The sequence below is a fragment of the Petaurus breviceps genome, unplaced genomic scaffold, assembly GCF_028583685.1.
Source record: "Petaurus breviceps papuanus isolate PSGF00001 unplaced genomic scaffold, PetGlider_PUasm1.0 90925, whole genome shotgun sequence".
Lineage (NCBI taxonomy): Eukaryota > Metazoa > Chordata > Mammalia > Diprotodontia > Petauridae > Petaurus > Petaurus breviceps.
Window position 1 is genome coordinate 2,985,329 of NW_027187380.1, and position 26,458 is coordinate 3,011,786.

Genomic DNA, 26,458 nt, shown 5'->3' on the forward strand with positions numbered 1-26,458 from the left:
ACACTGGGGCTGGTGCTCTTACTCGCTGATCCACCTGGCCATCCCTAAGCAATTGGGGTTAAGTAACTTGCTCAAGGTTACACGGCCAGGTGTTTCTAGGTGGGTGCTAAGTGTCTTAGCCTGGATTCTATTCCCAGGTCATCCCAACACTGAGGCCGGTGCTCTTACTCTCTGTGCTACCTGGCCACCCCCTAATCCATCATTTCTGAAACTTCTATGCATTGTTTATATATATCCAAGCATATGATTGAGTTGGTCTTCACAGAAAGAAAGAGTAATTAGCAAATCTGTGAACTGGGTTTCACTTTACTGATTCTGTTCCCAAAATTGTTTATATAAGAGGTTCCATTTGGGTTAGACTTCAGTAAATTAAAGCTGTTAATTCATGTCTAATGACTTATATTTCTAGGCTCAGCAAGTATTTTCACGTGATGATATTTCTTTTTTTCCCCCATTTTTCAGATGCTTTATTAACTTCTGATTTACATCATTCATTTCCACCAGATTTTGAGTTACAAATTTTCTCCCCGGTTTTCCCCTACCCACTGCCCCAAAATAGCAGTCCCACAGGATATCCCCTCCTCCAATCTTCTCTCTTCCATATTTTCTCCCATACCCCTTTCGACTTTTCCAGTAGGGCATGGTGGATCTCTATGCCCCAGTGCCTGTATATTTTATTTCCCAATTACATGTAAAATAGTATTAATAATAGTATTATTTATATATAATAATATATAATTTTATTTATATAATTAATTAATTAATTAATACATAATATATTATGTATTATTATACATAATATGTGTGTGTATTTAAACATTTGATTTTAAAACTTTGAATTAAAGATTCATTCCCTTCCTTGTCACCCACCCTTACTGGGAAGATAAGCAGTTCAGTATAGGTTGTACATGTGTAGCTAATGTAAAACAATAATATAGTAGATATATTGTAAAAGACTGACTATATATATATATTTTTTTCTTTAAGACACTCTTCTCCTCATTGCCTTTTTGAGCCTCTTTTGCCATTTGAGTTAGTCTATTTTTTAAGGTGTTATTTTCCTCAGTCAGGCTGTTGACTCTCATTTCATAATTTTCTTGCATCATTCTCATTTCTCTTCCCAATTTTTCCTCCACTTCTCTTATCTGTTTCTTAAGGTCCTCTATGGCCTGTAACCAACTCATATTTTCCTTTGAAGCTTTTGGTGCAGGAGTTCTGACTTCACTGTCTTCCTCCTGTTACATGCTTTGCTCCTTTTTGTCCCCAAAACAGGAGTCTAATGTAGGAATCTTCTGTTTGCTTTGTTTGCTTTACCTGGTCATGTCGCCCCTCAGTCACTTGACCCCTGGGCTTTTTGCCACAGTAGGACTCTGCCACCAGACAGGGGAGCTTTTGTCCCAAACACTAGGGTTTTCTCAGCTGCCTGAGGTATTAGATGGGTGCCCTCTCTGAGGCCTCCACATGCTCTGGCAAGCTGGACACATGCCCCAGGACCTCCACCCTAGACTGCAACCCAGATCCAAGCAGGTTAAAGCAAGAGTGATTACCCCTCATACTGGTCACTTGGTCCCCCTACACTCTGCAGGCCAAGAGCTGAAGCTGCCAGGTGGAGCTGGCTGTCTCTGCTGGGAATCTCAGCATCTTCTTGCCCCGGGGGCAAAAGCCAAGGTACTCCCACTTACTGGGTCCCAAAGTCCAGCCTGTACTGACCTCTCACTTTGTCCTTCACATCTATGTGTTGATAATTTTGGAAATGGCCACAGCTGCTGCTGATCTGGAGTCCCTCCAGCTGGCGGCTGGTCAGGCCCGCCAGCGCTGGGCCTGCCGGGCTATCCTCAGTGGGAGGTTACCTTCTTTGTGTCATTTTTAGGGTTCTGCAGCTTCAAAGTGTGTTCAGAGTTCCTTTTTACATTGATTGGGGAAGGTGGAAGCTGGAGCCCCTCGGAGGTCATGCTTCTACTCCTCCATCTTGACTCTGCCCCCATGTGATGATATTTCTGCTGAAGACAAAAGGTGAATTTGGGTTGTTGTCTTTTTTAAACATCCTTGAAAAATGGAATTAGTACATAGGGGCATAATTCATGAATTATGTTCAGTGTATATAATGAGACAGTAAGAAAGACAGATAGATATAAACAGTATTCATTGTGATCATAGACTTACTTTCTCTTATACACAAAATACTTTGAAAAATATACATTTGTGTGTGTACATGTTACAAAAGGATATAAATGGGTTCTTATAGTAATAACAACTGACACTTATAGAATATCTGGGCTTTGCAAAGCATTTTATACATAGAAAATTTGAGCCCCCAAACTACCCTGTGAAGTAATTAGTACAAATACTGTTAGCCTAGTTTCATAAATGAGGAAACTAAACCTCAAAGCCACAATCACACAGCTCAACAATTACAGATTCTAATTTCTCTCTGGGTCCACTTAGGGGGGTGTTAGAGCCAGTTCAAACTAGGAAGCTGATTGTTAAATTTTCAGGGTGTGCATTTACACCTAGGAAATATGATAAAAATCAAGGCTTGTTTTATTGACTTGTTTTGTTGACTTTCTAAACTTAAGAAAATGGAGAAAATGTTAAAAATGAAGATTAAAAGTATGTCCTACACATATTCCCCCGTCCAAAAAGCAGGTTGTCAAAACATTTTCCAGCATACTGCTGCTCTTCCCACTACAGCACACTTTTATTATAGACTTAATATGTAAACTTCTATGGATTTATACTATACACTGTATTAGTCTCTTTATCCAGATTCCTTTTATTGCAATCGTGAAATAATTATTTGGAAATTAGCTATTCTATATGCTTTGTAACATACATTTTTAAAAATTAATTCTTAGTTTAAACACCAAAATAGGAACATTACCATATATATATATATATATCAGAACACAGATTATATATGAAACCATGAATCTCTATATCATATTGCTTAATATTTATAATTCAACAGATTATTTTCAAATTTGACCTGTTTGTGCTTCCTACTAAACCTTCTTCAGCTCTCTTCTATGAATTTTTAAAATGTTCCAATGTTTATTGTATATTTGAATGGAATAGCAAGTCTATGTGCATAGTAGATTTACTGTTTCATATACAATCATCTTCTTTATTGTACTATGCTATGGATATGCTTTATTCCATAAATTAAAAATAATTTTTTTAATGCTTCAATGGCTCTCTTTGCGGGGAAGGGGCAGGAGGCAACATCACTATTTTTTTTTTTAAGCAATCGGGGTTAAGTAACTTGCTCAAGGTTACATGGCCAGTTATTTCTGGGTGTGGTGCTGAGTATCTGAGCCCAGATTTGATCCCCAGGTCATCCCAACACTGGAGCCGGTGCTCTTACTTGCTGAGCCACCTGGCCCCCCTACCAACATCACTATTGATAAACTCTTCTCCCCAACTGTAGCGGCCAGCACCCCAAGCGTCCTCAGGGTTTGCTGCCAACACAGGTTCTTAGATCTGCTTTGTTAAAGGAAAGCAACTCAAAATGGGTTAACAAGCTTACTTTAATCAGTCAAACATATATCATTTACCTCGTTCAGGGGAAAAAGGTCAGCACCCTGAACTTCAAAGTATACAGGCAGAATTATCAAGACAGAAACAGATCAAGTAGACAGCTTTCCAAACTGTCTAGCCATTACATCCATACCAAATCAACATCTGGGTTTTTCAAAGCCGGGGGGAACTGGACAACGGCTTCCCATAATTCATATCAAATCACAGAACACTTCTCAAAGTGAGCCCCAAAACAAAGCTACACATCAGGGCTTATATAGCCTTCTTCTGGCTCAGAGAATGTAACAACCTTCTGGACCCACTGGCCAATCAAGAAGTATCTACTGAAAAACAAGCCTCCCACCCCAGGCTCCAGGCGCACTTTAGCCTAGGGGCAGTGAAGATCTTTAAAATTTACATTCCCATTACACCAACACACCTCCAATTAAAAACAGAGAGGAGAAAAAAAAAACTCTAGTAATAGATAAGCATAGTCAAAACAAATCCTCACAGTAGCCATGTCCAAAAATTTATGTATCTTTCTATGCTCTGAATCTATAACCCCTCTGTCAGGAGGCACGAAATATACTTCATCACAGGTCCCCCAAAGACATGGCTGGTAACTGCTTGGATCAAAGTTCTTAAATCTTTCAAAGTTTTTTTTTTTACAACATTGTTGTCCTTATAAAAAATTGTTTTCCTGGTTCCGTTCACTTATTCTGCATCAGTTCATACTTCTGAGTACTCTCTGAAATTGTCTTTTATCATTTCTTGCACCACAATATCTTATTAAAATTATAGACCACATTTTGTTCAGCCATTCCCCAATTAATGGGAATCCTTTAGTTTCCATTTGCTTCTTTTTAACTCTCTCTCTCTTCTGGAATAGTAAGTTTGTTTTGCTTCAAACTATTCCCACCCTCCTTTTAACTACCCCATCATTCCCTGTCCCTCTTCTATTTTCCTGTTAAGTTTGATGTATTTCTACACAAAAATCTTTGTATGTGTGCCAATGTACATTCAACCCTCTTTTATCTAGTTGAAATAAGAGATCTGCTTGATGACCTTTCTGCCCATCTCTTCCTCCATTTTTGTTCTCTTTTTCTCATGTACCTTACTTCTGAGAAATAGTAAGCTTCACTTCCCTTTCTTCCTCCCTTCTACACTAGTCCTTTATCACTGTATAACTCCTACCAAAGGAATTCCTTTCTAGATTTCTCTTGATTCCAGTGTTTTAATTTCAAAGTTATGACTCAACTCTGCTCTTTTCATCAGAAATGCTTGAATGTTCTCTATTCCATTAAAGATCTTTTTTTAACCTATAAGATTACATTCAATAAAGCCAAGTACATTCATTACAAACGTATTCTTTTTTACCTTTCAGAATATTGTATTCCAAGACTTTCTCTTCTATTGTAAGCTGCCAGTCTTATATGACCCTGTCTATAGTTCCTCAGTACTTAAACTCATTTCTGAGTGCTTGCAGTATGATGTGGACTATGCTATTAATGGGTCTTTTCCTATTGAGATTTCTTTTGGAAGGTGACTGGTGTATTCTTTCTACCTTTTGCTCTATGGTTCTAATAATGTGGTTAGTTTTCATTTATTTTGAAATATACAGACTTTTTTTTAAAATCATGGTTTTCAGGGAGTACAATGATTCTTAAATTATCTCTTCTTCACCTGTTTCCTAGACCAATTGTTTTTTATATCACTTTACATTCACTTCCATTTGTTCAGTCTTTTGATTGTGTTCTAATATTTCATTCATTCTCACAGAGTCACTAATTTGGCCTATTCTGGTTTTCAGGGAATTCATTTCTTAAGTAAGATTTCCCATTTTTCCCCTACTTATTCTCCTGTTAATTCTCTCCTCCACAGCACGAATTTCATTATCTTCCCTCTCATTTTATTTCCTCAGAATATTCGTGTAGTTTTCATGGAAAATCCATTTTTTTCCACTGAGTTTCTGCATGCAGTTGTTATGAAGTTACCTTCCCTTCTTTTGGAGGATCTCTAGATTTGTGTTAGTTTTTTTTTTTTAATTGGTGTTTTTCTTTGATTTATGCATCTCTCCACCTTTAGTTCCTGAATTGGGGCTTTGTGCTAAGACTAAGCTCTATCTACTGGTATGTGTGGGGTGGCCCTGCTTGGTCTTGCCCTGGTTGTTCCCATTTTGATATTCAGGACCCTCCCTGGCTTCTCAGGACAAAGTGTTAGGGACCTCAAAATCCACATGCCTGGGCTGTGTTGGACTGAGTGCTGCCATGCCCACACTGATCATTACCAATTCCATTGGCTTCCAAGGTCCGCCCTGGGAATTTTCATCTACCCTGGGACCTTCTTTGACCATTCTTGCTGCCTCCAAATATAGCTTTGCTGGTGTCTTTGGCATGCATCTGGTCCATCTCTGGCTGAGCTGGGAGGCTACCACCTTATTTGTGTTGGCTAGTGCTGGCTTTGCTGGTGGCCCTGATTCCTATTGCCATTGAGTGTCTAGCTGCCTTTTTACAGTTTTAGGAAGGAAAGTCACTCCCTATAGTTGAACATTGAATTTCTTTCTCATTATTCTTTTCTGGTATGATTTTTACTAGAGAAGGTAAATGGTAGCTGAGCTGCTTGCCTCCATTTACCCATCCATGTTGACCAGAAGTATCTAATTTATGTCATTTAAAAATATTTTTTTATTTTTTACTATTCATAACTTAAGAAATACCAAAAACACGAACAATTTTCTCTACAAAGGATAGAAAAAGAGGATTACATGAATCTCTATTACATACAGCATGTTTTAAAAATAAATTACAATAATAGATTCAATAGTTTCTATGGTGTCCTGCTTCTCTCTCTCCTAAACTTCTGATCTCTTCTGTGCATTTTTTACAATATATACTTTATGCTCTTGGTATAACTGCTGCTGTTCAGTCGTGTCCTACTCTCCTCCTCACTTCATGGACCATACTGTTCATTGAGATTTTTCTTGACAAAAGATACTGGATTGGTTTGTCATTTCCTTCTTCAAAGGATTAAGGCAAAGATTAAGTGACTTGCCTAGGGTCACACAGCAATTCTATTAAGTGTCTGAGGTTATATTTGAAAACAGGTCTTCCTGACTCCAGGTCCAGTGCTTTCTTTATCCACTGAGCCACCTAACTGCCTCCTCTTGGTATAAAAATGAATACCTGACTTTTCCATTAATTTCCATGAGGGTCATGCAAGTACCTTCTCTGTACCTTAGTTCTGTCATTTATAAATGTTATATTACTCACCTATTATTAGGGATATTTTAACCATTAATGGATTAATATTTGTAATAATTGGTCAGTAAGTATTTATTAAGTGTCTATTTACATGTCCCAGGCAGGAAGTGGTTTTAAAGTCATCATTAATATTAGTTTACCTTTCCCTAATTGTTCTTTTACAATATATTTTATGTGCATTTATAAATATATGAATTGTGATTAGGCTGTTTGCCCTTAAAGATTGATTCACTAGCTAATTAGTTAATTTACTTCTATGTTCAATGTGATTTAATCATTCATTGTGATTCTTTTTCACCTATTATCTAACTCATAAAATCTTGGTGTGCCTATACAGATAGGTTTATAATTCTTTGAAATGTAATGACATTCAGAAACACAAAATCTACAATATGCCTAATCTACTATTCTAACATATACCTAACCAGTCAAGAACATTCCAGACATCTGCTTATTTCATTATATCATTGCAAGAATTTTTCAAGAATATTAGGCTTGTACCAACTGTTACATTTATCTGATGATTTCACTGAAGCTAAATCTGCTTCATTTATGCTCTACAGAAATTTCCAAAATGCCTTTTTATCCAGCAGATCAATTCTAAATATTTGTTAATATACATAGTACATCCATACTTCTAGGAAATTGTATTTTAATGTATTTGAGTCAACTTCAAGAGCATTTGTCTTTCTTCTTCCTCCCTCCTACCTCAAGCTACAAAGAAATTATTTTGAGCTCTTAAAAAAAAAAAAAACTATCCAGAGACTCCAGGATACTGTATCCTTAGACAGAAAAGTCGTTTTCTCCTTGGACTAGAAACTTCCTGTGAGTAATCTCACCTCAAAGGTGAATTCTTTAAGAAAGCCTGGGTTGAAACTGATCCAACCATTTCTAGAATTACATAAAATACATCTTTGCTCTCAGCACTACAGGAACCTCTTGCTGGAGCTACACAGATGCATGTTAACAAACTAACTCAAAATGTTCAATTTTACCTACCTATAACTTCACAAATGATTTATCAAGCCTGGCAACTGCTAAATTTGAAAGTTATTTGTTTTTGTTGTTGTAGGGTTGTGGGTTTTCCCCAAATAAGCAAACACTCATCCTACCACCTTTTTCAGGTTGTTTTTCCCCCTCTGCCTCCTTTACAATATCTGTTTGCCAGATCAAATAAGCTCTTTCAAGTGTGTCAAATGCAATTTAGCCAGCCCTTAAGTATACTTGATGAGCTGAAGGGCAAGCTCATATCTTTTTAGTGTTTTCTACAGTAGGCCTCTTCAAAAGACATTTTTTTGGCTTTTTTCTGCAGAAACCTTTACAAATATGGCTTTAATGCACATTATTCTATTTATCAAGGCTCTTTGAAAAAGATGGGCTCCTTTGATTTGTTCAACAGAAAACAGTTTTTGCAGATGTGTTCAGGAGATAAACATGAAAACAGAGAATGCATTTTTCATTGAGTTAAACTGTATTCACTTGAATAAAGTTGACAACATGTTCCTCCTTTTAAGTTGCATTTTTTCCCTCTTGACTCAAGACCTAAATGACTTTAATGGTCATTTCATTATTCAATAGCAAATGAATTTCCCTCTTGAAGAGAGGGTTCAAGGTTAGCAAGTCAAAGATTAGCCGTAAGTGAGGAACTGGCTCGGAGGTCTGAATCTCTCCAAGGGCGCATATTTGTAATATGAGCCAGGGTTCATATTTACACATGCAGTGTCTAAAGAACAAATCCACCCCACTTTGAATCCAGCCCTTTCAGGTAGCTAAAACTCTCGTAGGAAGAACCATTTTTTTTCAAATGTCGTTTCAACTAAACTGTTAAGATTGTGTTGGTCTTTTTTCTCAAATACCCGCTGGAAATATGTATTTATGGAGGCAGATTTCCGTCTTTCATACTTGTCAGTGGAAAGAACCTTATCTTAGAACCCTCCTCTATAACGCTCTTGCATTTTCAGACTTTATACCAAAGCATTCTCTCAACCCTTAGAGAGTCTTAAGTCACTTAGAGAAATGGGGCTGAAAAAGGGACTCGACTTTTTCTTACTTTTTTAGTCTCGTAGTGGAAACAAAAAAGTGGTTCCTTCCCCGGTTACACCCCTTTATAAAAGAAAAAGGCGGGGAATAAAGCGGAATAAAGTGAAGGGAAACACAAGGGCTGGCTTGGGGAATACTGAACCCTGAGCTGGACTCTGCAGAAGAGACGAACTGTCAGCAACCAAACCACAGCCTAAGGCAGAGGGAGGAAGCCTTCACGTTGGCTCTTCCTGACTTCTCTGGCTTGGGGGTCTCGAAACAATGGCTTTTTGCTTGTAATACAAACTTCAGAACAAAGTTCAGGACGACCCGTAGGCAAAGCGGGACTCAGTAGTGTAGGCTGGGGTCATTCTCCTACCCACTCCGGGTCAGCATTTCCTTCCTCCTCTCAACCAAAATGATCCCCCACCCCCTCCCACGGGGCCCTGGGAGCTACCTGTTCCCGTCTTGTGCCCCCTGGGGAGCCTCAGTTCCTTTTTCTATTCACCTCCGTACATACCAGGAAGAGAGTGAGAGACAAACCCCAGACCCCAGGGCCCTTGTGGGGGAGGAGACTGTGGGCAGGGAAACCCACCCCAAACAATGCCCAGTCTCCTCTAAATCATAGCTGGAACAGGAGCAGGAGCAGGAGCGGCAGCTGCAGCTGCAGCCCAAAGCCGGCGCTCCCCCTCCCGCCCTCCTCTCCCATTGGCCTGCTCAGAATTTTGGAAGCCCGGGTGGGCGTGGGAGAGGGGGAAGAGGAAGGAAAAGGGAGGAGGTGCGCGGGCCCCTGAGGGGGGTAGAAGGCGGAGCTCTTTGTGCGGGCGGGGAGAGTGGTAGGGAAGAGACCGCGCGCGCCCGGAGGAGGGCGGTGCTTTGTTTTGCGGGGCTTCGGCGCGCCCAGTACTCAGGAGGAGAGAGGAGAAGAGAGGAGGGGGTGAGCACGAGGGGCGGGGAGCACGGCGGAGCCGCAGAGAGCGCGCGGTAGGCGCGCGCGCGCGGCCCCCGGGCTCCCATTTTTTGTGTGTCCTCGCTCCCGGCGGCGGCGGCTGCTGCGGCGGGATGGAGGAACTAAGCAGCGTTGGGGAGCAGGTCTTCGCCGCCGAGTGCATCCTGAGCAAGCGGCTCCGTAAGGTGGGTGGGTGTGGGTGTGTTGCAGGAGCTGGCCGACCTCCCTCCTTCCCAGGCTTCACATCCTCCTTGTCCCCTTCCTCCTCTAACTGTCCCGAGCGCCCTCCTAACCCTGCTCCTTCTCGCCCTCTCCTCCCTGCAGGGGAAGCTGGAGTACCTGGTGAAGTGGCGAGGATGGTCCTCCAAGTGAGTCCGAGAACAATGAGCTCCCAGCCTCCTGCCCGGGCAACTTCTCCGTGCGCTGCGAGCTCCCCCAAAGCCCCCGCCCCTCACCCACCCCGGGCTTTGGGATTGAGGGGGGGTGGGCTCCGGGAATGATCTGGGGGCGGCTTGGGGCTGAGGGCGAAGCCTAGAAAGTTTTTGCGGGGGGGAGAGGGGAAGGACGGGGTCTTTACCGCTTGTGGTTTCCGGGAGGAGTTAAAAGGGGAAGCTGGAGCTCAGCCCTCGGGAGGGGGGGGGGGGGGGGGAGTGCCGGGGGGGGGGGGGGGGGGGCTCATCTTTTGTTTACAAATAAGCTGGGTTTGGGGATCTCCCCTCCTACTGGTCAGAGCTCAGTTCCCTGTACACTGACTGTCCCCCATCCCCATTTGTTGCATGCTGCCCTCGATCCTCCTTGACACCCCTGCTTAGCTCTACTCATTTTAAGGAACAGTCTTTTACTATTCCAACACAACCACCCCATCTCCTGTGTTTCTGTCCCCATTCACACCACTACCTTTCCTCTGCCCTTTTACTGGGCTTAGGTGAGGGTAGAAATCCCAATTGCCAGACTTGCACTAGGGAGAGAAATGGGAATCCTGGTTCTTTAGACACATAGACACGCACACCCCTCTAAGATGTTTTCCCTGCTGTAACCTGAGCTTTCTATTGATGTATGGTGTGTTGTTTTTTTTTAAAGTAGAAGGGATTTGGCATCCCTCGAAAAGTCTGTTTATGCCCAGCTGCTCCCTACAGACGCTTTCCCTCGTTTTCTTTATTTAATTTTTCCCTCCCTTTTTCTTAAAAAAAAAAAAGGTTTTTTTGGCCTGACTTTCGGTATCTCATGCTCCATACATTGTGTTATGACCATCTTATTTGAATTTTATGCCAAACATCCCTCACCTTATTTGCAGGTTCTAGGTCTTCCATAAAATATCTCACAGCCCCCTTACTGTGTCTGGGTTGGTGGGTTATGGGTTTCTAACCTTCACCGGATACAATTACATTTTTTCTTCTGAAAAGAAGTCATTTTTATTTTTAGTAAAAATTTTACTTTTATTTGTTATAGAAATAATTAAGAATTTCAGTTCCAGCTAAAGTCCATGTCAGTATTAGTGTTTTCATTTAATTTGTCCCTAAAATTTCATAGAGTTTGGGTGTTGTAAAAATCTGCCATAAAATAGAGAAGGCCCCTTGTGGCCTGTCAGGGAGCAATCTTTTTCACCTATGTCACCTATGTGTGTTACTCTGCCCAATGCTTACTTTTCCAGACACAACAGCTGGGAGCCAGAGGAAAATATCCTTGATCCAAGACTGCTCCTAGCCTTCCAGAAGAAGTGAGCAAGTTAACATATTTCTTGTTTCTTTGGGGGTGGGGAAGGGGAGGGGCTAAAGCCTGATCCCATAATGCAGTGGTGCAGGGGGCCAAGGTAGGGAAATGGGGGAGGACAAATAGTGGCATTTTTATCTTCATGTTAGGGTTCCTGGTATGTTATGTGCTTTGATGTTTTAATGTTTTCAAGGCACATGATGTGCCTTGAGAATTTTAATTTGATCCTTGTAACACTCAGTAAATGTCTTTAAGGGACAGGGACTATGTTATATTTATTTAATATCTCCTATAACACCTAAGCACCCAGTAAGCATTTAAATCAGTTCAACAAAATAAAAGCAGTGTGGTATTGACAGAAGAGCACTGTATTTGGAGCCAGGAAACCTGGATTCAAATTTCAGCTGTCACCTGTTTGACCTTTGACAAGTCATTTCACCTCTGTGCCTCAGTTTCCTAATCCATGAAAATAAGAATTAGGCTGGTGTCTTCCAGCTCAAGGTCCTAAGATCCTGTTAAGTGTTACCTACTATATATGAAGGTATGCCTGGACCTGGAGAAGATAGAAAATTTAAATAACATACAATTACTCCCCTCGTTTAGCTTGCTGTCTAGTGGGTAATTGCTGAAAAATTAGTCTCTCTTATAAGAATTGTGAATTTGACCGTTCCAGTTCTTTACCTATTCAGAACATGGATTTTGAATAGTCTGTTTTGATCTATTGATTGATTAGTCCATAGTACAAATGAAGTTGTAGCTCATGCATTGAGTTTCAATTAGCTTTATACAGAATAAAACTACCTCCAAGTCTGTTTTTCTATGCTAGCTGTCTTAACAAATGGGTGCATTGGTCAAAAGGAAAAATAGTCAAGAGAGAATGAACAGGCCAGTTTATCATTATCACTACTAGAAAAACGGCAAAGTACATGCCCTATTGTGTCATCTCCTTATCTAAAGGACAGCACATTTATTTTTCTTTTGGCTGTTAAGCATGATATTGAGTGAGCACTGTGGGGCCTTCTTGCCTGTCCCTAGGGTTAAATGTGTTTGTCTCTGTAATTCTAGTTGTCTCTATTTTTAGGCAGGAAACTGGAGTTCTGGAATATACATCCCAAGTAACTCTCCTGGGGGAAGTGGGAAGGGGGAGAAGAGCATGCCCCTCCTCTAGATCAAAATTGGAGGAATGTTGTTCGTGCTGTGTTCAGGGATGCTGTTTCAGAAATTGTGCAGTTGAGAGAACTATGGGTAGCAATATGTGGCAATCATTTCTGGATAGGATTAATACTTTCCCACTTGCAAGTGATTGCCCTGTTGATAGAGACATGGTTTCTTGATAAATTAGATACTACAAAAGCTTTCGAAGCTGGTATCAATCTGACAACATTGTTCTTTGTAGTTCAATCTACATCTATTTTCAACCCCCTCTCCTTCCCACCAGCTCAGCTTGGTTTTTTGGGGGGCTTCTCATATGAGTCATGATTTTGAGTGATGGGAAGTAAAATATGGTTGGGAATAGAAGAATGGTCGCTTTCGGAATAACCAGGTTTGGAAGGGATCATTAAGAACTTGTTAACAGAATGTGAAACACCTCCCAACAATTTCCCTAGCTATGTAATTAATATCCTATAGATTTGGGGAAGAATAGACTGGTTTAACAAAAATAGAAATTGTGTATTCTGGTAAATTTATTTTCTGGGCACGTAGATGGTAAGGCCTGAGGTATCCTGGAGCCATCTAGGAAACAAAATAATTCTTGCTTCAGGGATAGCAAATGTGTTATACTCTTATTGCCTGCCACCTTATCCCTGAGAGGTCTCTATGGGAAATTTTTTTTTTAGCCTACACCTGGGATTCATTAATATGCATGTCATTCCCACTGAGGACACTCCTACCAATTCAAGTCTGCACCTATCCTACCACTTAGAGTTTTAAAATGAGACAATGAGACGTTAAAGTGACTTATCTAGGGTCACACAGCTAGCATGTATTTGAAGCGGTACTCAAAGCCAGCTCTTCAGACTAGACATCAGTGCTATGTCCAGTATACCACATTGCTTTTAGGGGGAAAAAATTTAAAGCTTCTAATTATTTGTCTGCAAAAAAGATTAGCTTAGTGAATTTGTTGAATTGGTATCTTGGAGAAGAGTGGGAAATAGATCCAAAAAGATTACATTCAACCTTTGAAACCGTGTCAGTAAGGAAAATAACCCTGGGATCTTATTCTCTGTCTTTTAGGAGATGAGATAATCAAGGAAATTTATCTGGTGTGCCTTAGAGTAACAGACCTGTAAAGGACTTTAGAGATCATGGGATTACAGATTGAGAGTTTGAAGGAACTTAGAAATCATCTAAGCCAACCCCTTTAGTTTACAAATGAGTAAAAAGTCCTTGAGAGAAACTTGTCCAAGGTCACACAAACAGTAAGTGGCAAATTTGGAATCCAAACCCATCTGGGTGATCGTGAAATTCATGTTTGCCGATTTAATTACCAGAGACTCTCTTCAGCTCCATATTATGATAAGGGGCAAGTTGTTTCTGTTAGGGAATTAAAAGCTCCTTTTCATCCATCCTTCATAACCTTTGGTCACTAGAGAATTCGTTACAACTGTTATAGGTGTAAACACTGACTCTTGATAACCTTTTCTTGATTTGGGTTAATGAAATTGCTTTATTTTATATTAGGGTCTAGCGTATAGTATAACAAAATGTTTAGGGAAAAAAAGAGCATGGTCCTGAGAATGGGGAAATATAGGGATATAAATGTAGTTGATCTCTTGGTCTTCCTTGCTTCTGGGGGGGAAGAGAATAGGTATTTACAAAACACCTGCTTTGTGTCAGGCACTGTCCTAAGTGCTTTATAAATGTTATCTCATTCAATCTAAAGGCTACTTGCTGTGAGCTCTAAGTAGATGATGGGGTAAGGGGCTCTCAGATACTTCGCTTTCAGAGAGTAGTTATGAACTGACTCTAAACCTGTCCCTTCGAGGTGAGGAAGGAATAGGTTTTTTGGTGAGAATTTAGGAGTGAGGAAGTAATGGTAAAATAAGAAGGGTTGGTAAGCAGAGCTGGCCGTGCACCTCACAGTTGTGTTTTTAGGGAGCATGATAAAGAGGTGCAGAACCGGAAGAGAGGCAAGCGTCCAAGGGGCAGACCAAGGAAGCATGTGGTGGTGTCAGCTTGTAGCAGGCGCTCCAAGATCAAGGTTCGTGGCCAGTTATCTTCAATTCTTCTGTACTCTTTCCCTGCCTTCACTACCTACCCTCCCACTTTCATCTCTCCTTGCAAGGCAGTAGAGAATGGGATGTGACTTTTAGCAGAAATTCGAATAAAATCCAGAAAGTTTGAACAGAAATTCAGCCTGGAATCTCAGGAATGTGAAATTACTTCTTCCCTTTTGTCCCACTTGAAAACTTTTCTCTAGCACCAAGAAAGACAAAAATACAGCTTGGGCCTGAAGCTTCTTGTTGTCACTCCAAGTGTCTCCCAGTTGGGGGCACTAGAAAACCATTTAATATTTTGCTTCCTTCCTTTCCTCCTGACCCTCCCCTCCAAGAAAAAGGGGGGGAAATATTGGCTTTGTTTTTTGTTACCGATGTTTTCCCTCTATTTGATAGCAAAGTATGCAAAACTCTTAATTATGCACAAATTCCCTAATTCTGAAGGCAAGGAAGAGGAAAGAAGGCAGATAAGAAAGACCCTTCGGTTCTAGATCACCCACTCACCTGTTTGAGCAGACCACACTTTTGATCCAGGGCTGTTCCACAGTGACCAAAGAATTGAGAATATGATCTCTAAAGTCCTTTCTGGCTCAGAAATTCCCATAAAACTAAGAATGTGGTCTCCCCTTCTGTCTTGCCCAGTGGTGGACTGTGTACCACAAAGACTCTTGTCAGAGAGAGAAGCCAGAAATAGACTCCAGGAGGACTTTTAAAAAAGAGAGCACCCAGTCAGGGCAGATGGAGAACTTTTGTTGAATATTGCATGGATAACAATTCCCACCCACCCTTAGGAAAGAGAGATGGAAGGTCTAATCCCGTAGGCTTGAGTTATCTGTCATCTTGTTACTCCCTTTTCAAAGAGGATTTATAGACTGACAATCAGGGTTCCCCAGTTTTAGATGTGAGTCAGGCTATTTGGCTTCTTTCTCTAGTCTCCAGTGAAAAAAACCTTGATGGTACTTCCTGACTGTGAAATCAACTGGCTTGAGAGTTCAACAGTCATGGACACCTGGCTGAGCCTCCCTCTCCTGAGAAAGGCAAAATGATACTGTTTCATAGTTTTTCTCTTAAAAACTTTGATAGGCCATTCATAGCTTTAATTTTCTATATAAAGCCACAACTCCTGAATGGTAATTAAAAGTAAGTCTTGGAATACACTTATACCTCCCCTAGCCAGGTCCTTCAGAGTAGGACTTTTTTTTTTTTAATGTGGACAAATTGTTTTACTTGACTATACATATTTATAACAACAGTTTTGTTTTTCTTTCTCAGTGGGAGGGGAAGTAGGAGGGAAAGGAGGCAGATTTTCATTGATTGAAAAAAAATTAGATTAAAAACAATCCCCCCCCAAAAAAAATTCCAAGTGCTTGAGATAGTTATGGTTCTCCAAGTTTTATCACATTGGTGGCTGTTTTTAGACAGGTGACTTAAATTGTTGTGAACTTACACCCTCTATTCCCTCAAAAGGGTTGGGGTTTTTTTGTTTGTTTTTTAGATTCTGTCATAGAGTCAAACATTGGGACAAGAGAAAAGGAGTTAGGGATTTCTGCTTTGGGAATTGTGGAGGAGGAGCAGGGGCTCAGAAAACAGAACACAGTTGTTTGAGAAGTTATATTGTAATGTACAATTGGAGACATGTTTGAGAGCTAAGGAACCCAGGAGAAGTGGGTTTCCTAGAAGGAGATGTGGTTTCTTAGAATATATGCTAACTGATTTTGACTGACAAATACCAGACTAATCAGTTTGATGAGTGATTTAATTAACAATCTGGAATCATTAGGAAGTCTAGGCCTAGTGAATAAAGCATTTAGCTGAAGGGGAAAAAAAAAAGAAAAGAGCCTGCTATCTCTTCTAGACCCTACCACTGACTTGCTGGTTAATGTGAGTCAAAATACCTTCCTTTTGTGCCTTAGATAACCACGTGTAAAAGAAGTAAATGAATCCTTCCCTTTCCCATTGTTTCCATTTCTGTAGAGTGAAGGTATAAAGGGTATACCAGCTCTTGAAGATCTACTAAGCTCTGAAGAGAGGGGCTATAATGAGCTAAGTAATGGAGAGGATAATAATTTATTTCTCTTTGTTTATAGGAACCAGACATGCCATCAAAATCCAAATCCAGCAGTTCTTCCTCTTCCTCTACTTCTTCTTCTTCCTCTGATGAAGATGATGACAGTGACTTGGAGGCTAAGAGAGGTCCCCGGGGCCGAGAGACCCATCCAGTACCTCAGAAAAAAGCTCAGATCTTGGTGGCCAAACCTGAGGTGAAGGATCCCATCAGAAAAAAAAGGGGTCGCAAGCCTCTTCCCCCAGAACAGAAGGCAGCCAGGAGACCTGTGAGCCTGCCAAAGGGGCTGAAAACTACCCGAAAGGATTTGGGACCATCAAGCAAACTGCCATCTTCACTCACTTCCCCTGTGGCAAGCCTCGCTGCCCTCAAAGCCCATGCCAAGGAGACTTGTGGAGGCCCCAGTGGTTCATCTACCACTGAGAACTTGACCAGCCTGATGAAGGGCATGACCGACAGCCACAGCCAAGGAAGTATCAGCTGGCAGAGCTCCATCATGCACTACATGAATAGAATGACGCAGAGCCAAGCTGAGGCACCCAGCAGATTGGCACTGAAAGCCCAGGCCTCTAGTAAGTGTGGCTTGGGACTGGACCTGAAAGTGAGAAACCAGAAAGGGGAGCTAGGACTCAGCATTCCAGGTGCAAGAGCTGTTACAACCCCTAGCACTGGGAGTGCTGAACAGAAGGCAGGTAGGACCCCAAGCCTACACAATGGGGGCAAAATAGGACCAACCTCCATTGGCACTCAACCAGCTTCAAACCAAGAGCTGAATCTCCAAGCTTTGAACTTGCAGAGCATGAAAAATGGAGCCACAGGGGGTGCTGTGCTTCCCCTCTATCCTACAGCTGCCAACCTGAAAACCACCAGTAATATCAACCCTACTGCTGGCAAGGGAGTGGGGAGTGGTACCCCCAGAGGGACTGGAGTGCTCCCCGATACCAACAAAGGTGAGAAACTGATAGCAAGGGGTGCAGTTGTTGCCACCTCTGGAAACAAGAGGGACACAATGAAAAGTAATTCCAAACCCACTGGGCAGGAGGGCCACCTGGTTGCAGGTGAGACCCGAAAGACAACAGCCCTGTCAGAGATGAGCACTGGCGAGGAAAGTAGTAGCACTGACTCAGAAAGGGACCCGGCCTCTTTCCCAGGCACCACAGGACAGAACCTGTCTGTCTCCATTCAGACCAACCAGGACTGGAAGCCAACCAGAAGCCTTATTGAGCATGTCTTCGTCACAGATGTGACTGCCAACCTTATCACAGTGACTGTGAAAGAATCTCCAACCAGTGTTGGCTTTTTCAACCTGAGGCATTACTGAAGCTGACTGTCCATCCTGTCTCATATACAACCCAGGTGCCAGGTTCCCCTCCAAGGGGACCTCTTAGCCTTTCATAATCTCCTAATTTTTTTTTTGTCATGGTGTATGTTTTTGTAAGTGACCTATAGCCTACCCAAAGGAAGACAGATCTGGGAAGGTAGAACTGAGATTTCAGTCTTTGTTTCTTCCTCTAAATTAGCAAACATAGGGGATTCAGTTAGCCACCACCCTGTCCTTCGTCCCAGCCCACAATGGGTGGATGCATTCGGGAAAGGACCAAATCTCCAATTCCTAGTTATTTAGTATGACCTAGATAGACTTCTATGACAGGTGGGTAGTAGTAGCTTTAGCTGCTGCTGGCTAATTTACATACCACCACCCCACCACGCCTTCCTTTACTATATCTGTCAGGTGACAGGAAAGTGGATTGAGCCAAATGGCTCTTGGTGAGTGGCTGTCTTAGGAAAGAAGCAGGTTCTTAAGAATGGTTCATTTTTTCCATGTTATCTCCCTTGTTCATCTTGCCATAGCATGGTAAAGGTGAACTTTCTATCTAGTTACCTAAGAGCGAAGGAGGATAATTTGTCATGCATTCTTCTCCTTGTGTGGGTTTACCATTCCAGTTCCCAAGATGGGAAACATTATTTTACATAGTCATTTATCACTTGAAAAGGCCTCATGGGACTGCTTGACAAATGGGATGTTGTTTACATTGCTTTATGCTGGTTATCAGTGTAGAAAGTGGTATAGGTAGGTAAGCCAGCCTAGAGGCCTCAAATGAGCTATTTTCTCCTCTAAGCAGTAGCCACAGAGAGGCAAGTGAGGAATTTGTTGTGACTACCTTGCCCCTACATACCTGAAAGTTAGAGACTGTGACCTGAGAGGAGAATGAAATACATTGAAAGCAGCATAGGGGAGTGTTCCTAGGGTAGGATATCTCCTTTTATCTTTCTGTGGCCCCAGCCTGGAATTAACTGCTACGATATCCCCCCATCCCCAAACCATTTCCTATTGGTGAGCATTTGCTAAGAAACCTAGAGAGTGCTAGGAACAATGGACATTAAGAGCACTTGTCCCATTTAGTGCCAGGTGATACCCCTTGCCCCATTCATTTTACCTTAAACTTCTTGAAATTCCTGGGTAGCTACTGAGTGGGAAGAGGGAATGGCTTCATTTCAGTCAACACTTGTACTGGTCCTGGAACACCTAGCTTTAGAAGTATCTTTATGAGGACTTCTCTATAAATAGGGTACTTAGCTGAAGCTACTTCCACTCCAAAAAAGACCCATCTTTTTTCTTTATGGTTACACAAAGGATGGCCCAAATGGTCCCAGTTATTTGGCCCCATTAACTTCCACTAAGAATCTACATCCAGTCAGTTCCTGGAAATGGATTTTTTTCTTGAGATACATCCCAGCTGTTGTACAGATGTGCAGTACTAACATCATTTTTGTCCGTGTTATGGCTGTTGTGGTGTGCTTATGAGGTGATAAGCTTGTAAGGGGCCACTGGTTAGGTTAGTGGGGGATGTATCAGGTCTTCTGTTAACCTATCTATGTGCCCTGGGTTGTTCTGCCCCCTTTGAGAAACTGGCAGTATAATCCTTTCCCAGTTGGGAATTGGGACCAAACAGAAAAGAGGTTTAATTTTACCACAATTGCAGGCGCATCTTCTTTCAATGTAGAGGTAGGGTGAGGGGATAGTATGTAGATGAGGATGGGACATCTTCCTTAAAAATACTAAACAAATTTCCAGAAGATCCAGTCACTAGGCAGTTTACAGGTGCTCTAGCATAGGTAAGGATTAAGATGCTGACTTGTTCCTGAAAGAGGCATGATAATACCATGCTCCTTCCAAAACTAGTCAGTGTCTCAGATATAATGTCTAAGATTTAAGGGGAGTAATTTTTGCTTGCAATGGTTGCCTAACAGCCATCTGCCTTGGGTCTTTTTGATAACGAAGAAAAAAGAAGAAAAAAAATCTTTTCCTGTTTCTGTTTTAACTATTACAGTGTGAAATCACCAAATGAAACTTTCTTTTGGAATAGAAGGGGCGAGTGGGGTTGAGGCTGGGGGGAGTCAGGGAGAAGTTCATCCAGGTTACCTCTTTTAAATAGCCCAAAGTGGCCTTTATCCAGGAATGGTTGGACTGATTGCTTAACCAAGAGAGTGATTTGTCTGGGGAAGCATGACCCTCAGACAGGGACTGTTTCCTTGATGCCCATACCCAGCATGCCAAATACTTAGAAATTGGCCTTTATTGTGTTGGAATACAAATTTATTGTGCCTTTGGGGAGTAACTGGTTTTCATGTCTATTGAGAGCAAGGTGGGGCAAGAGAATGGAAGTCCTTTTCCAAGTCCTTTCTCACGTAGCTCTTGAGAATAGCAGGAAGCTGTCTCAATTGGTGTTCCTTACAGTGGAAAAGAAATGGTACTTGCTTACCTGGAATCTACAGGTTCCCTCCCTCAGAATGCTGAGATTGAGAAGAGAGAAGCTTCCCATCATTCGTAGAACAATCCATCTGGGTGTCATATGGGAATGTATGCACTTTCTAGTACTAGAATGGGTTAAAAGAGCCAGCTTGCATGGTCCAGCATAGCAGGGGAGAGGAGGAATGGATCTTGGAGGGTAGTAAAGCTAACCTCAAATTAGTTTATGATTCTTAGGACCAGGCTTTCCTAATAGTTCTCTATCCGCATCATATCTAAACAGGCCTCCAAATACCCTGCATGTGATGGCATTCTGCAGATGTCCCTGCTTTCTTCTGAGTCACCATCAAGCAAATTTTTGATAGCAGAGCCCCCAGTCCCCTTCCCCCATCTCACCCCCAAGACATGAAGTTGAAGCTTCCAAGTTTCTCAACCTGTTACCACCAAGCACTTTCCTACCTTTCAGGCTAAGTAAAGCAGAGGCTCTGGGCTGACAGTAGGGGTTCTAATTATGATCATTAGTGAATGAGGACTGCAGCTATTAGAAGCAAGTGTGTTTGTCCCTGGGTGTCTTGTCTGATTTGAGAAGGCTCTCATATACAGCATTTAGACTTTTTTCCCCAAACTATGATGTTGTGCCTTTCTGTTAACTAGCTATTTCAAGTCCAAAGTTGAATCAGGAAACACCTTATTTCTAACCAGTTCTGCCTTTTTTTCCCTTTTGCTTAAAATTTCAACCTTACATGTTTTTGTTTTACTCCCAGTGGCTCATATATGAAAGAGATGTGTTTTTTCGCACATTTGAAAGAGACACTTCTCTAAAGAATTGTGCATTTTATTTCATGTGTTGGACAGATGTTCAGAGCTGGTGTCATATGTTTACCAGTAAACAAAACTAGTATTTAGAAATCTACCTTTTTTTCCCCAAAAAATTTGCTGCTATGTTTTTTGTGTGTGCGCACATGTGTATAGCTAGGTGTCAATCAAACATCTGATGTAAGGTTTGTTGCTACTTTTTTACTTCTAAGGGTTTCCTAAGCAAATTATATGGCAGTATTTGTATATTGAATGGATATTTTTATCCTGTTTTTGCCTCTTTTTTATTTTTTTATTGGACAGGAAGAAGTGGTCAATTTTGTCATCTTCCTTAGAGGTTCAGTATATATTTTTATATATATATATTTTGTACCAAAAAAGAGTGTTCTTTTTTTGTTACACTCAGATTCTGATAGATATGAAGGGCTGTGGCCTGAAGGTAAAGAAAATTTTGTTCGCAAAGGGGGGTAGGGAGGAACAAAAGAAAACTGTTCTTGTAACTGTGCCAATGATTGGCTTGATTTTTGTGTATGTGTTTTTTAATTTAAAAAAGCCAAATCATTCATGTATACCACTTCTAATTGCTTTAAACTACAGCTGTTTGCTTTTAGAAAACAGAACAAAAGTGGATATGTTATTACCATGGAAAAACTTAAGGTCTTTGTTGAAACAGGACAGCAGCCCATTCCAAATATTAAATCAAAACCAACTAGTAGGGGAAATGTGCCTTCCCCTTCCCCCTCCTCCATACCCCTAGGGAAGCCCATAGTGGTTTGGGGGATTTAGAGAGAAAGTTGTATTCAGATGCCTAAATCATTTTCTTGTTTGCATCTCATGATTGTGTGTGTGTTTTCTAGTGTTTTGGGAAAACTAACACTATAGCATAGATTACAGGTTTTTTTAGACTGTTCTTAATTTATTTTACAGGAAAAGAAAACACTAGCAAATGGTATCATTTGGTTTTGTACAACTTTTTTTTAAGTTAGTATATCAATAAAAAATTTTAACTTTTCAACTTCATGTGTCAGATGTGATAACTGAAAGCTCAAAGTGACCTTTTTTTTCTTCTCTGCTTACCAAGGTGTGTTGAACCTGGGTTATAGGTAGTATAGTGGAAGAGGGGAAAATAGCACCTTTGGAAGACTGGCCACATTGCTGGGGTAGGAAAATTGCTTCTTAGAATAAAGAATTGCCAGAGGTAGGGTTCACCTTGTATTGGATTCCCTTCTGACCCTCATCGCCACAGTGGTATTTAACTGCATGGAGAACAGAAATTATTTACAGTTAAAACAAAAAAGACACTGAAATGATGTTGGAAAGCTATGCCAGTCCTTGAGTATGCAACATGTGACAATGCTTTAAAAGGACACTACTATTAAATTCCAGGGGACTTGCCACTAAACATGTGAAGCTATAAGACTACTGCCACTAACCCATAGCACAAAATAAAGAGATGATTTGCTTATTACATAACCTCAGAGTCTTTCAGGTTTGTATTACTCTCAGCATAAATTTATTCATAAATTTCAACCCTCCAGGGATAACCTAGCTTCCTTTGAAGTAAGAGAGGAAATTTGTCCTGGCTGCTGGTCTGGTCTTTTGTTAAATGGCTAGTGGGGCAAAGGCCTGGATTTTTTAGTTCTGGTAAAGATTTCAACCACACAACAGTAATGCATCACCCAGCTGTACCAGAAGAATCTGAGAACCTGATATTAGAGTGATGTAGAGTGGAATGGGTAGTAGTGATGTGTGACAGGTAATACTGTGACTTTTTAATCTCCTGACCTTGAAGAAGAGGCTAAAGGCAATTTATAATTTGCTTTCCAAAAACTGCTCTTAGGTTAAGAATTGCCTGAGTAGTAACAGGCCTCCAGCTAGCGTCTATTCTGGGCCTGGAATTGCATCTCTGTTTCCCGACACTCAGTTTCAACAATGTCTCCAGAACTGGGCCAGATGGAATACAGGACGCTGGCCCACACTAGCCATTGTTAGTTTCTGCGCTACTGATCTGATCAACTAATCCGCTAGCCTTTGGAGAAGAATGGGGTCAGCACTATAGAAAAGAGTGCATCCCGAGGGCCAGGGGATATGCTATGCATCCAGGCTGGGTAAAGTAGAGACTGGCATGACATTCCTCAACTCCAGCCTACCCACCCCCAACCTTTGGGATCCAGCAATCCTGCTTCCACTCTAGAGACAATACTATGCCGGAAGGACAGGTGTGTGCCCTGAGGCTATGTGTAGGGGGATTCAGTGGACTGCTCCCTTATTCCCCAAGCAGAGGATTGCCTTTTGCCTACTGCTCCCCACCACTCTAGAATATAAAAGATATATATACTGCTCCCCACCACTCTAGATATATAAAAGGGGGCAGGGAGTAGAAGGGATTCTTTTCATCTTGACCGGGAAGATTCTTGAAAAGGGAAGTACGGAGTTGTGATGGTAGTGATGGTCATTTTGCGCATGTACGTGTGGATTTTAATTCTTCACCCAAAAGGTTGTTGGATAGCAGGCCTGTCTCCACCCTCTAGAGGGCGCAATAGGACAGCCATAGGCAATCCCACCAGTTCTGCCCAGTAAAGACGGTACACTTGACTGCATTTTGGTGGGTGGAGGGATAAATATTTTTGAGTCGTCTTCATTTTATTGGTCAGGCCCTTCCTCCTCAGTGTGCCTGAGCAGGAAGAGGAGTTGAGTGAGAATTGTAGGGCTATCCCACAATGAGCCTCTCCTTCCAGTTCTCACCTTTCAGATTCTGAATGATTTGGCTCTCTCAATCTCCAACTGATTCTCAGGGATATTGGCCATTACTCTCGATAACTTAAATGAGATAATCTATGTGCAGCATTTTTCAACCCTTAAAGTACCGCATAAATGTAAGGTATTGTTATTTAATATTAATTGATAGTATACTAAAACAACTGAGAATTGAAGAGTCCTCTGAAACCAGGGTTTACTTTGAGTCAGATACAACTGGGGGAAAAAAAACACATTTCTCAAATTGATTCCAGTTCTGTCCATTGGTCTTACCCTCATAGAGTTGTTTTCTCTTCAGTGAGAAAGGATAGATTTTTTTTTAATTAGAACTATTTAATTCTTTTTTGCAAACTGGAGGGGATCTTAGAGTCTATTAGTCACCCCATCATTTTACAAAGGAGAAAACTAAAGCCCATATAGAAGGTATTTACCCACAGCCACATCAAGTAATTTGGTGATTGATTTGATGTCATAGGGCATTTCAATCAGTATTTATGGAGAAGCTTATGAATCCTAGTCTTAGGAACCAGAAAGGGAGAATTCACCTCAGAGGATCTATAATTTCCCTTGCATCTCTAGTACTCTACTGCAGGAGTTGATGCTGAGAGAACATTGGACAGAAACTGCTCTAAGAAGACAGGGAACTACAGGAAGCAGAGGTCCCAAATATCAGTACCCTTTCATGCACTGCCCTCCCCATCCTCCCATGATCCTGGTGAACTGCAGAGGATATTAAAACTTCTAGACATTGGGGGAAAGAACAGACACCCAAACCCCTTGCTCACAGCAAGTCTCCTGTGTTTTCAGTGAAAGCCTGGAGGAATGGACCTAAGTAGGTAAGTCAGCCTGAGCATCTAAGACACCTAGGAGATGGGAGGAAGTTATCCAAATTCCATGACTGCTAAGGTTAAAGGGAAACTCTATTCCAAATTATGATTTTCATCTGTCTACACTGAAAAACATTTTTCAAATGCCATATATCCCCACTCCCATTCCAAGACACTACTGGCTGGGGAATGCTGAGGGGAGTTAAGGCACTTCTTGACTAATTGAAGTATCGTAGAAAGTAGAAAGACTGCTGGGTGTGGAGTCAAATGATCGAGTCAACAAGACAGATCACTACAGTGGAAAGAGCACTGGGTTTGAAATCAGAAGAACTGGGTTCAAATCCCAGCTCTGCTACTTACTATCCACCATTCCTCATTAGGAAATTAGGGGCCTCCAAAGTTCCTTCCAGCTTTTAACTTATGATCTTTGACCTTATTTTGAATACAAGCTCCTCCACTAAGTCCCTGTGTGACCTTGAGCAAAGATAGTAATCTCTTTGGACCTCAATTTCCCTATCAAAAAAAGTGGGGGGGAGCACTGGAATAGATTACTTCTTCAGTCCCTTCCAGCCCTATATCTTTAATTTCACCTGTGACCCGCTTCTCTTATAAACATCAAAGAATGGGACATAAAGACAAATCAATGCCGTTGCTCAGTCATTCAGTGGTGCTTGACTCTTCATGACCCTGTGGACCATAAGTACACCAATGCTGTCCTGGATAAATCTATACCTCCCCAAACTGGCTGCAGATCTCTTGGACTGGGTAAAAGTCTCAGGGAAGAGTAAGGTAAAGCATTCTAAGACTAGGGGCTAGGGACTTAGGGCTTGGTCCCAGTTCTTGAGGAACAGGAGATGAACTCTGGCACAATTCAATCTGCTAAACACAAAAATAGACCAAGTCAATTCAAACACACTTCCCTTCTGGAAGTAGAAAATCTCCTTGTCTCATGACCTGCCCACCTAAAGGCCCAGTCTCACTTCTGCTCCCCTACTTGGTCTGCTACCCCCACCCCCCATCCTAGTTTTGGTGCTCTCCCAGGCAGAACTATTCCTGGGAACGATGGGAAGCTGCTGATTTGGGGACCAGTCTCAAGAAGTTATTCATCCTCTCTGTCAACTTGAGGAGGAAAAGACTCCAACCAAGATCCCCTCACATCTGGTTCCCTTGGGGGAAAATATCTGTCAAGAGTTTATACATGCCATTAACTCTTCACCCTTCACACTCGCAAAGGGAAAGCATTTTGTAATATCTATATATGGTTGCTATTTGTATCAGAACCAAAAGGTCTCATTTATCAGGAAAGATGGATTCTAACTGATCACCCCTTTGCAGATCTTCTCTTTATTGGACCAGATAACACTGAAAATTTTAAGGATCCAGGAGCTCCCATAACAGCACCTCACCCATCAGTGTCTCAATTCCTTACCCTGGGAAACCCAGTATTCTCTCTACCTGACCCATTATCTCCCCCTTCCAGCCACTGTCTCTCTCTTCATCTCTTAGTCTCTGAGTCACTTTCTCTCTCTCTCTCTCTCTCTCTCTCTCTCTCTCTCTCTCTCTCTCTCTC

At 41.6% G+C, this 26,458-nt stretch overlaps 1 protein-coding gene and 1 long non-coding RNA gene across 3 annotated transcripts in view; one reads left to right on the forward strand and one right to left on the reverse strand.

The window, feature by feature from the left end:
• The window catches only part of LOC138152375 (uncharacterized), a 42,388-nt gene extending 32,131 nt beyond the window's left edge, over window positions 1–10,257 (reverse strand). The window contains exons 1-2 of the long non-coding RNA XR_011166090.1: window positions 10,084–10,257; window positions 1,548–2,000 (exon numbers count right to left, since the gene is read on the reverse strand). This is a non-coding gene — a long non-coding RNA (uncharacterized lncRNA). The remainder of the gene's footprint in view (window positions 1–1,547; window positions 2,001–10,083) is intronic.
• Window positions 9,658–22,319, forward strand: CBX2 (chromobox 2). 2 transcript variants are annotated; one of them, XM_069076081.1, is made up of 5 exons: window positions 9,658–9,929; window positions 10,069–10,112; window positions 11,396–11,461; window positions 14,551–14,656; window positions 16,760–22,319. In XM_069076081.1, the coding sequence occupies exons 1-5, from the start codon at window positions 9,858–9,860 to the stop codon at window positions 18,056–18,058; spliced, it is 1,587 nt and encodes a 528-aa protein (XP_068932182.1). In that variant the 5' UTR covers window positions 9,658–9,857; the 3' UTR covers window positions 18,059–22,319. The 2 variants fall into 2 exon arrangements, with proteins under 2 accessions (XP_068932182.1, XP_068932184.1); XM_069076083.1 differs by lacking the exons at window positions 9,658–9,929; window positions 14,551–14,656 and having other exon boundaries at window positions 10,067–10,112.
• The last annotated feature ends 4,139 nt before the right edge of the window (window positions 22,320–26,458 follow it).

Coding starts and splice junctions, on each gene's coding strand:
- CBX2 (XM_069076081.1), top strand. CDS start 9,858: ATGGAGGAACTAAGCAGCGTTGGGGAGCAGGTCTTCGCCGCCGAGTGC. Junction 9,930..10,068: donor TGAGCAAGCGGCTCCGTAAG/GTGGGTGGGTGT, acceptor TCCTCCCTGCAG/GGGAAGCTGGAGTACCTGGT. Junction 11,462..14,550: donor CTCCTAGCCTTCCAGAAGAA/GTGAGCAAGTTA, acceptor TTGTGTTTTTAG/GGAGCATGATAAAGAGGTGC.